The sequence below is a fragment of the Onychomys torridus genome, chromosome 9 (genome assembly GCF_903995425.1).
Source record: "Onychomys torridus chromosome 9, mOncTor1.1, whole genome shotgun sequence".
NCBI classification, from domain to species: domain Eukaryota; kingdom Metazoa; phylum Chordata; class Mammalia; order Rodentia; family Cricetidae; genus Onychomys; species Onychomys torridus.
In genome coordinates, this window is record NC_050451.1 from 40,916,944 (window position 1) to 40,928,619 (window position 11,676).

Here is an 11,676-nt window from a genome sequence, read left to right on the forward strand (position 1 = left end):
AAGCCTAATAATGATGATAATAATTTAAACCAATTAAAAATAAAAAGAGCAATCAAATATAGATTTTTTTTTCCTTGAACTAGTTTTCTTTTTCCTCTTTCTTTGTTCTCTTCCTGCCTCCCCAACCGACAGCACAGGCTGGCCCAGGCTGGCCCCAATCGTTTCTATCTCCTGCATCAGCCTTTCCCAATGCTGGGATTACAGAAGTGAGCCACACTCAGCTGCTTCCGCTGCTGCTACTTCTACTACTACTATTGAGACAGTCTCAGGTGAGCAGCCGGAGATGGCTGGGCATTCACGGAGATTCCCCCGCTTCTGCCCTGAGCGCTGGCATTAAAGGTGTGCCACCACACCCGGCTTTCCAGCTATTCTTTTTATTCTCATATTCCACTAAAACCGGTGCGCAGTTAAGGCTCCATAAATACCGTTACGTGAATGAGAGAAACAGGATTGGAAAACAGTGGCTTGAGTTGTGGTGGTTAACCGGCAAGCAGGAGAGATAAGCTCCCAGGAGAGGGGCAGATAAAGGATTTCAAGATCTAAGCATGGGCTCTGGAAGCATGGGCTTCTAAGGAGAAGGAGTACCGAATGCTTACCATGGCGCTGTACTCTTTAGTTCTGGGCTGTGTGGAGTGTGTGTATATAATTCTATTACGTGAAATTTTCTTCTTGACAGTGTTCTCAGGGTTAGCAGAACTGCTCCATTCAACCTGGCACCATCCTGTTCGTGCCTAGGAGCCAAGCAGTCTACAATTCACCTCGATCTGGGCCTCTGTGTGTTTCCCCAAATCCTGTAGGCACCAAGTCAGCACTGTTGCCCGCGTGGCCCTATTTCCCTATTCCAGAAAGTAACTCAGACATCGTTTTTGCTTCATTTTATTCTAGGATTGCACAATCCACGGCTTGCTTTTTTTTTTTTTTTTTTTTTTTTCTTTTCACATTCTTGCACAATAACACAGCGGAGAGACGGAGTTGCAGATAGGCGGTTTCGGGGCTCTCCACCCTGCTTCTGGTCCTGTTCCCACACAGGCCTCCTTCCTGGCCGGGAGACTCATGAATGTGTGCGGGGACGACCTGCCGGATGCCCTAGACTCGGAGAGGGTCCCTTCGAAAAGAACTCTGGCGAGGTTTCCTGCCACACCTCTGGATGAGGGTGTGTCACCATGGAGACGAGGCCGCTGCCATTGGCTGGCGCCTCGGCCTGGGGGTATAAAGCCGGGTTCAGAGAGCGGTGCACTAACAGTGTTGACCAGACTCAGGCGGTGTCGCCCGCGGAGCGGAAAGGGCGGATTTCGGCGCGGCGGTCGGTGGTGACACTATGGAGAACGAGTAAGTGTCAGGCCCGGGGACTCGGGCGTTCCGCGCAGGGGCACGGGCTGTCGCCGAGAGCCGGGAACTTAGAATCCGGGCCCAGAGAAGGAGCGAGTCTGCTGGGGATGCAGAGAGGCCTGGCACAGAGCCCGGTGGCGGACTCAGGGCTCCGGAACCGTGGGGCGGCTAGCGCGCGAATCCAGCTGTGGGGGCGCCCCCGAGCAGGAAGGAACAGGTTAGCGCAGGGTAGGCGACTCCTTTCAGGAACTGGTGTGCCTCTGTGGTGCTTTGGGATGTTTGTGGAAAAGCAGGTAGGAGCCCTGCCTACTTCCTAACACAAGTTTCCATTCCAGGGGTCCAGGTAACCCAGGAGATAATTCGGTTGCGCTATATCCCGCAGTTCCTCCTTTAGAAGGAAAGCTGCCCGCTTTTCAAGACAGCCCCTCTCTTCCTTCCAAACTAGAGGTCGCATTAACAAGTTGGAAATGGAGTCTCCTTATGGCTGGGAAATCTGTATTTATTTATTTTGGTCCTTCTGTATTTATTGATCTGCTCAGAAGACACCAACTCCTTCCTGTCCACTTAAAAAAAGATCTCTTCCGCTTTGCGTCGGGAGTTCCCAGATTAATTCACCAGCAGAGCTGTAGGGATCACAGTAGCTTTGGGATGACCACAAGTCCGGGGTGTCCTCAGGGACGGAGCTGTGGCTGGGCATGACCGGTTGCCCTTTGGAATGCTGTTTCATTAGTTTCTTGCTTCTTTCTGTCACCCTGTGGCTCTGTCCGTCCTCGTCCTACCTACCTAGCTGTTTCCCTGAAGCTAGCCTGTTGGGCTGTTGTCGTGTGTTTCCTATAATACTATACTCCTGTGACTATAGTGTGTGACGAGGGCTTGCTGTACTTCCAGGATGGGCTCACTTATTCTAATGTCTGGTCTGCCATGTAGCTGGGACTTAATTAAGACTTTCTTACTGGGAGAAAAAAAACTCTTTCTCTCTATCTATCTCCCCCCCCCCCCTTTTCTTTTTCTTTCCTTCTTGGTTTTCAGAGACAGGGTCTCACTGTGTAACTTTGGAGCCTGTCCTGGATCTTGCTCTGTAGACCAGGCTGGCCTCGAACTCACAGAGATCCGCCTGCCTCTGCCTCCCGAGTGCTGGGGTTAAAGGGGTGAGCCACACCGCCCGACTAGAAAAGAACTTCTTGTTGAGGCTTTTTCGGTTGTGTTCAATCCACGGACACCACAGTTCTTCCACTCCCAAGAGCAGTCTTTGATCTTTGTAGCTGGTTATGGTGGAACCTGGACTTGGGGCTGTGAGGAGGTTCTGGGTTGAGGGGTTTTTGTTTTTTGTTTTTTAACCCTTTGGTTTCTTAAGACAGGGTTTCTCTATATACTAGTTCTGGCTGTGCTGGAACTCGATTTGTGAACCAGGCTCACCTGGAACTCACAGAGATCCACTTGCCTCTGCCTCCTGGGTCCTGGGATACTACTCCTGGCTTCTTAGTGAGTTTTTAATCTGAAGGGATGGGCTCAGAAACTTCTATTTTCAACTGAGAATCCATGCAGCCAGGCCTGGTTTAGTATTTTATAACCAATGCTGTGAAATAAGCCTGGTTCTTGTTTGTTTTACAACCATGTGACTTGAAGTTCACAGTGTCATCCCAGTACTCCAAGGTAGAGACAGGATCAGGAGCTCAAGGACAGCCTGGGCTAGATACTGAGTTTGAGGCTGGCCTAAGTTACAGGAGACCCTGTCTCAAAACAACAACAAACTCTACCAAAAACAAACAAACAGACAAAAAGTTTAGTTTCTCATATATATAGTTCCTGAGTGGCCTGGAACTCACTATGTAAACCAGATTGGCCTTGAACTCACAGAGATCTACCTACCTCTGCTACCCCAATCCTGGGATAAAAGATGTGCACCGCCAGGCCTGATCATTGAGTATCTTTGTTAATTCCATATCACACAGGTCTGTACCCAGGAATCAAAGAAATATGTCCAGAGGAACTAAGGCTCTCATATAAACTTCTTACTAGGAGTGTTCTTATTAATAAATAATAAAAGTAAAAAAAAAAAAAATCAGGGCTGGTGACATGATTCCAAAGGTAAAGGTACTGGCTGCAAAGTCCGATCCAAGTTCCATCCTTGGGACCTACATGGTGGAAGGAGAGAACTAATTCCCCAGTTATGCTTTGACTGACACATATATGCTGTAGCATGCTTTGCACACATAGCACACACATACATCAACTAAATTAAAATTTTACATTAAAAATTAAATTAAAAACTGTTTACCCAAAGAGCTGCCTAAATTCATAGCTACTCCAGTAGTAGGCTGAGGCGAGAACCCCTTGAGCCCAGGGGTTGGGGATCAGTTTAGGCAACATTGGGAGACCCTGTCTCAAGCAAAGAAGAAAGCATTAAAAACGGCAAGAAACTTGTCATCTTCAGGAAGGCCTTAGTTCATTCTGAGTCCTCTCCTTGATTTGATTTTTGCAGCATAGCTCTGAAACCCTTGGTTCTTTGGCTGCCACAAGGAGAGGTACGGGCCTCCCAGTGCTGGGGTGCAGCTTAGTGGTAGAGCACTTGAGGGGGGCCGTTCATGGAAACAGGCTTCATTAACTGTCGTGCTGTGGAATGAACTGCGTTTCACGTCTGACTTTTAGTGGGCCTGATTCAAAAGAGAGATGGGGAAGTGGTTGAGTAAACAGGGTGGGCTCCCTCTGGCCTATCTCGTCTCCGTCCTCTGATGCCTTAGAGTCCCTGCCAGGTTTCTATGCCAACAGTCATTTTCTTATGTGCTTAGAAAAGAAGGTGAATCCACTTCGTTCTTTCCCCTGTAGATTCACGTACGAAGATTATCAGAGGACCGCTGAGTGGCTTCGATCTCACACTACGCATCGACCTCAAGTGGCAGTGATCTGTGGTTCTGGGTTAGGAGGTCTGACTTCGAAATTAACTGAGGCCCAGGTCTTTGACTACAGTGAGATACCCAACTTTCCCCAAAGCACAGGTATTGGCTGGGACTGTTGATGTTGATGGGTATCTTAGTCACTGGCTGTGAAGAGACACCATGACCAAGGCAACCCTAATGAAAGAGAGCATTTAATTGGGGCTTTCTTTCAGTGTCAGAGGGTTAGGCCATTGTCATCATGTCGTGGAGCATGGTGGCATGTAAGGTTCTAGAGCAGTAGCTGACAGCCACATCCTAAGGCCAAGAAAGAGACTGGGCTTGCCATGGACTTTTGACACCTCCAAGCCCTCCCCCGGTGACACACTTCTCCAACAGGGCCACACCTCCTACTTCTTCTAATACTCTCAGATAGTGCCACCGCTGCTTGCTGGTGACTAAGCATTCAGGTGTATGCGCCTGTGGGGGCCATTCTTACTCAAACCACCACACTGGGCTTATGTGGAATCTAATCAAGAAGATGTTCCGACTTCTGCCCTATCATTTGACCAAAGACAAGTGTAAGAGAGGGAAACAGACATCATGGAATCAGAATGACCTTAGAAAGAAATGACCCTACTTCTGCAGTGTGTGTTGGGGTGGTGAAATTCTGTAGTGTGTTGTGTTGTTGGTGAGACAGCTCAGCAGGAAGTTACCTATCCCCAAACTTGATGTTCAGTCCCCAAGGCCCATGCACTGAAAGAACAGACCACCACTAGTTATCTTGACATTACAACACACTCTCGTTCTGTCTCTCTTTCAGTCTCTGTGTCTGTCTGTCTGTCTCTCTCTCGTTTCTTCCAGTCCGTGGCTTCAGTGAAAGAAGCAGTATCTGTAGCCCCAGGACAAAGACCTGCTTCCAGTGTCTCCCTGCCCTCCTTCATTTCTATCTCCAGCTGTAGCCTAGACGTACATGACAACAGTAAGCACTGTGACCACAGGGATTGAGCTAGGAGAACACTTGGTTTACAGCGGTCTTTGGAAAGGGACCCATATGCCCCATGTACTGTGGAGCTCTGACATTTCCATGTAGCTCTGGGACAGCAGCATGCAAACACCATGTAGCTCAGATTAGAAAGGCCAGGTGAGACAGAGCAAGCAAAGCACAAGAGTACTTTGTTTTAGGTTTTGTTTTGCTTTGTTTTTTAATTCCCTTTTGCTTTAAATAACTAAGTTTGGCTTACCTATTATTTATATATTTTCTTATCTGTTTTCCTCTTTCCTAAGGGAGTTGAAACTTTCAATAAATACGTAAAAGCCCTTTGGGAGAGGCAAGTGGATCTCTGAGTTTTGAGGCCAGCCTGAGCTACAGAGTGAGTTCCAGGAAAGGCACCAAAGCTACACAGAGAAACCCTGTCTCGAAAAACCAAAATAAATACATAAATACATAAATAAAAGCCCTTTGGGGTCAGTCTGGAAGAGCAGAGTGGGGGTGTGGGAGGAGAAAGGTAACCTTACAGAGAGAAGGGCAGGGAGATAGTAGTGGTCCTGCCCTCCCGCCACTCCCTCCTCCAGTACAGAGCCCTGGACTAAGTGATAAGCAAGTTAACTGGAAGTTTATCAACTTACTTTTTATTGGGGGGGGGGGTTCTCCAGCTGTGTCAACTTTGTTCTATTACTAGTATTTTTTCAATGATTCTTGATTCTAGCCCCTCTTCCTGACAGATCCAGTCTTTAAAGGAGTGAGTGTGGGGAGGCCATCCATTGGAGGACACAGTTAGCCAATGGGGATGGTAGTAATGGTGAATCTTTGTGCTCTCATGCCCTACATACCCCAGGCTGGGTGTTGTTTCCCCCAGGACTTTTAGATGGGTCAAAAAGAACGAGTTGTCCGGTCTCAAATGGACTCTTCTTCCTCGTTCATCTTTAGAATGCCAGCATATACTGGGAGCTCCCTACCTGGAAAAAGGAGGCATACAGTTTAGTAAGAGTTAACTATCAGACACATTTTAAGAGTTTGGAAACTCTTGGAAGAGGCTTGTAATTACTGAGTCCACGATTTCTGACCTTGGTTTGTACTCACGGTTGCTCCCTCACAATAAGAGTTTCTCTTTGATATGCCATGTATGTTGATACTCATGGAAGACCTGCCCTTTCCTAAATAGAAACGGAGGAGTGGATTAGGGGGTGGGGGGAGGAAGTGAGGAGAAGAGGGAGGGGAAACTCTGGCCGGGCTGTAAAACACACAATCTGAGCTTCTCCATCTTTGCAAAGGTCTTTTGAAATTCTTTTTGTTACTCTATTGTTATCTGTTCACATCAGATATTCTTACCCACATCTCTAACCTCAACATTATCATGGTATGGTGACCTGGTCACCAACTTCTGCTGTCTCTTGTTTAATTATATCACCATATGCTGAACACAGTGAGTGGCTTCTAGTAAACGCCAGTGTGTGTGTGTGTGTGTGTGTGTGTGTGTGTGTGTGTGTGTGTGTGTGTGTGTGTCTCACAGGAAAGAATGATCACTTTTCTTTTTGAGGCAGGGTCTCACTGTGCATCTCTGGCTGGCCTGGAACTTGATACATAGTCTAAGGCTGGCCTTGAACTGACAGGGGTCTCCAGCTTCTGCCTCCTGAGTGCTGGGATAAAAAGCGTGTGCCTGAGGTTGGGGATTTAGTTCAGTGGTAGAGCGCTTGCCTAGCAAGTGCAAGGCCCTGGGTTCGATCCTCAGCTTGGTGAGGGGGGGGCGGGGAGCTTGTGCCACCACACCTGGCATAATCACTTTCTTTTTCCTTTTCTCTATGCAGTGCAAGGTCATGCTGGTCGACTGGTGTTTGGATTCCTGAATGGCAGAGCCTGTGTGATGATGCAGGGCAGGTTCCATATGTATGAAGGGTACCCACTGTCAAAGGTACATCAGGGGCACGAGCTTGGTTGGACTTGGAGGAAGATGGGAAGAGCTGTCCTACTTTATTGTCTAACTATTGGGCTAGGTGGATTTTTGATTTCTTGTTTCCTGGTGTGTATGTATTGTGCATGCCTTTGTGGGCAGGCTCGTGAGGTTCTGAAACATCTCTTCTGACCTTTTGCATCTAAGGTGACATTCCCAGTGAGGGTTTTCCATCTTATGGGTGTGGACACTTTGATAGTCACCAATGCAGCTGGAGGGCTCAACCCCAATTTTGAAGTTGGAGATATCATGCTGATCCGCGACCACATCAACCTACCTGGTTTCTCTGGTCAAAACCCTCTCCGAGGCCCCAATGATGAAAGGTACGCATCTTAACCCTTTGCTCTGGTTGCAGAGGGTCTGGGTGTGTCCAAGAGTTGGGAAAGAAAGTTTGCTTGGTGCCATTTATCTGAGATAATCCAATCTGTGCTCCAGGTTTGGAGTTCGCTTCCCGGCTATGTCCGATGCGTATGACCGGCACATGAGGCAGAAGGCCTTGAGTGCCTGGAAGCAAATGGGGGAGCAGCGAGACTTACAGGAAGGCACCTACGTGATGTTGGCAGGTCCCAACTTCGAGACTGTGGCAGAGAGTCGCATGCTAAGGATGCTGGGAGCAGATGCTGTTGGTGAGAAGGGGGATCTAGCTGGAGGTTTGAGGGAAGGATCTGGTAGAATAGCGAAGGGGAGGAAGAGGGTATAGATCTGGGGAAGGATGAATCAGATTACTAGAAACGTGGTGACTACAGGCTTGAGCTTCAACACTGTTTCAGAATTCCAGTCCAGCTGCCCTCTCCCATGGCTGGGAGTTGGCCTCATATCATCAATTGCCAGAAATGACAGAAACAGATTGTATTGGTGAAGTGTATAAAATCTAGTAAGGCTACCTGAAGAGATGTCGGACAGCATATGCTCAACACTAATTTAGTTGCTTCGGATGCTTTCTGAGATTTGATGAACTCCTGAGAGTGGAGGGTGAGGAAAGTCACATGAGGGCCATCTTCTCTTTCTCCCCATCAGGCATGAGCACAGTCCCAGAAGTTATTGTTGCGCGACATTGTGGGCTTCGGGTGTTTGGTTTCTCACTCATCACTAACAAGGTCGTCATGGATTATGCCAACTTGGAGAAGGCCAATCACAAGGAAGTCTTAGAGGCTGGGAACGCAGCTGCCCAGAAATTGCAACAGTTTGTCACCATCCTCATGGAGAGCATCCCACCCCGGGAGCACACTGCCAGCTGATTGTCTTGGAGTGCTCTGCTGCTTCCCTGTTGGGGTCCAAGTAACTGTCTACTTGGCTCCCTCAATGGGGCCACTAGTCTCTGCTCTTAGGTTGTAGCAGAAAGGGAAGAGGAGGATCCCTGCTCTTCACCTCCCCTGTGTTCTTACACCATTCTGATGTCCGTCCCTCTTGCCCAGTTGCCTTCTCAAAACAGTTTAACTCCCACTCCTGGAAGAGCTGGCGCTCCTGCCCCACCACACTTGGGATATATGCCTTCAAACAGTACCTTCTAGATCTGGAGATCATACACATGTTCCTCTGGGTTCAGTCTGCTTCCCCTAAAGCACTAGCGACCAAAGACCAACCCAATACCTCTTGGGATTTTATTTAGTACCACAATGTTTTAAGAATAAAGAGATCAAACACTTTCTTTTTGTGTGGAATTTGGTATCAAGCTGGGGCCAAGATAGGCTTGAACAGCTTTGGGACCACATGTCTTGTATGGTTCTCTGGTTTTCAGAAGTAGCTAAGGGTGGAGAAGAGGTGGTAGGTGGGTAGCGAAGGGTGAAGGGGAAAGAATGGTGGCGTAAGGGGCGGGGTGAGCGGCCACTGTTTTAGACTTCTCTCCCTCCTTCATTTCTGCTTTGCTCTGGGTACTTTCATGAGTATCTGTCTCACAGCTTCACTTCTGTACCTTAGCTGCCACTTCCTCATGCATTCTTTTTATCCTCTGCTCTAATTTTTCAGTCACTATTTCCCACTCCATCCTGGCAATGCAGCAACAAATACCTTTGGCTATTTATCACACTGTTGGCCAGGTTCTTTCCAACCCCAGTCAAGCCTGTAAAGTTGATTCACACTCAGTTTCTCTTTAAGCACCATGTGATGGCTATTCTTGGTTGTCAACTTGAGTACATCTGGAATTAATTAAAACCCCCAAATAGAGGACACACCTGTGAGGGGTTTTTGCTTAATTGAAATGAAAAGATCAGCTTCTAATCTGGACCTTTGAGATAGGAAGTCACACCTTTAATTCAGATCCTTAGTTGGGAAGACACACCTTTAATCCATATCTAATCTGGACCACTCCTGCTGGAAGCCTATACAAGGACATGAAAGAGAGACTTGCTTGCTCTCTCCCTGCTAGCAAGTACAGTCCTTCACTGGCATTATAGCTTACTTCTTCAGGATTGCAGTATATGCTGAAAACCAGATGAGACATCCAACCTCATGGACTGAGAAACTACTGGATTCTTGGACTTTCTGTTCATAGTCAGCCAATGTTAGATAAGCTGGACTATAACCTGTAAGTCATATTGGTCTGTTTGTCTGTTTGTCTATCTACCTATCCATCCATCTATCTACCTACCTACCTACCTATCACCTTGCTAACACATTAAGGATACACACTGCACTACCCTATCATCCAAAACGGAACAAATCTTAGGAGACAAGAGAATGGCTCAAAATCAAGGGAACTAGATCTTGAAGGTGAAAGACCCCCAGTGGAGATCTTCCCTCAGGAGAGACCCCGAACCCAAGGACCACACCGAAACAATCCATCAGATGGAAACAGCAAGAGGGTTTATTTGAATACACAGGTACCTGGGGCGACAAGCCTCTCGGAGGACTTGCGCGCCTTCCTAGGGAAAGAGGGACTTTTTATAGGATCCCAGGGGCAGAAGCATGGTTACAGAAGCGAGAAGCATAGTTACAGGGTTCCCATTGGTTGACTCAAATAAGGCCAGGGTGAACTTGGGGACATATTCTTAATTCTCGGAAATTTGCTGTGTGTGGCTGACTTGGCCTTGTCTAGGGCACAGTGGGTGTTTTCCTAGCCCAACTGTCTATTCCTCAAGGCCAGGTGGCCCACCATAGATATCCTGTTTTGACTCAATGGTTTCTCTCCCAAGGCCGGGTGGCCGACCATAGTTATGAACTCCTGTTTGGCCTTCTTCCCCTGAACTGCAGATATCCTGTTCTTTATGTTTAAGCCTTGCAAAATGGCGTTACAGCAGTCAAGCTAAAGCTATTGTAGGGGGTCTTTCAAAGGATGCCCTAATCAAAAGAATTTCTGGGAAAAACTAATGAGTCTAGTCTTTTGTAGAGAGACCTGCAGGGTGCCTGCAAATGGACTGGGTTTCCTTGATTTCATGGAAGGTATCAAACCTTACACTCAAATTGTATTTTTTTCCTTGATTCTACCATGGCCAGCTTTATCATCAACAAATATTTATGGTGATTTTTGCAATAGAGTCTTGTAGCCCTAAGCCGACTGGGACTCAACTCACTGTGTAGCTTGGAGTTACAGGAATAAGCTACAGCATTTAAAAAGGCTAGAAACGGGGCAGCGCAGTACAAAAGGAGGAGCAAATGAGAAAGACACATCATGACATATGTGTACTAACCTAAAAGATGACCGCAAAAGGCTATGTTCACCTAAAGTGAATTTTAGAATAGTAAAATTGTTAATATTCGGGTTGCAGTTTCTTTTGTAGTGTTAGCTGTTAGAGGCTGTGAAGACAGCTTAGTGGTAGAGCACTTGGTTCGTGTGTACAAGAGCCTAGCTTCAGGGCCCAGCACTACACACACACACACACACACACACACAAAATCAGTAAATCTAATTTTAAAACCTTGCAATGGGTGATATAATCCTATAGTAAAAAAACTAAGCACTAGCTGGACATAGTGGCCTACACCTTTAATCCCAGCACTAAGTAGACAGAGGCAGGAGGATCTCTGTGAGTTCAAGGCCAGCCTGGTTGGTCTGCATAGTGGTTTCTAGGACAGCTTGGGATACACAGAGAGACCCTATCTCAAAAAACAAGCAAAATGAAACCAAACCACCTAAGTCCTACAAAAATGTAGATGATGAAAATTCTCACCATTACAACCAATATTCTAGTTTTGGTTGCTTTTATCCAAGATTTAGGCTGATAAATCGAATACTTCTATTATACATGCCAATTAGTGTGTTAGATGCACTGGCCTGCATCATGCTACTTTTTGTTGTTGTTGTTGTTTTGTTTTTTTGAGACAGGGTTCTTCTGTGTAGCTTTGGAGCCTTTCCTGGAACTCACTCTGTAGCCCAGGCTGGCCTCGAACTCACAGAGATCCGCCTGCCTCTGCCTCCCGAGTGCTGGGATTAAAGGTTTGCGTCACCACTACCCGGCACATCATGCACTTTTAATCAACATATTTTGGAGAGACTTTACACCAGTAAATTGGGTGTTCCCTTGATAATGTAAGTCAATGCAGCCAAGAATACATTTTATTGCCTTGATTTTGGGGGAAGCAAAGGG

At 47.0% G+C, this 11,676-nt stretch overlaps 1 protein-coding gene across 1 annotated transcript; it reads left to right on the forward strand.

Moving 5' to 3' along the window:
• The first annotated feature begins 1,000 nt into the window (after nt 1-1,000).
• Nucleotides 1,001-8,801, forward strand: LOC118591633 (purine nucleoside phosphorylase). Its single transcript, XM_036200083.1, has 6 exons — nt 1,001-1,329; nt 4,156-4,325; nt 7,011-7,114; nt 7,301-7,476; nt 7,589-7,779; nt 8,171-8,801. Exons 1-6 carry the CDS (start codon nt 1,319-1,321, stop codon nt 8,389-8,391), a joined length of 873 nt encoding a protein of 290 aa, XP_036055976.1. The 5' UTR covers nt 1,001-1,318; the 3' UTR covers nt 8,392-8,801.
• Nucleotides 8,802-11,676: the final 2,875 nt, after the last annotated feature.

Excerpts from the sequence above, each read along its gene's own strand:
- LOC118591633 (XM_036200083.1), top strand. Across the intron at positions 7,115-7,300 it reads AAGGGTACCCACTGTCAAAG|GTGACATTCCCAGTGAGGGT; the intron begins GTACATCAGGGG and ends TTTGCATCTAAG. Across the intron at positions 7,477-7,588 it reads CGAGGCCCCAATGATGAAAG|GTTTGGAGTTCGCTTCCCGG; the intron begins GTACGCATCTTA and ends TCTGTGCTCCAG.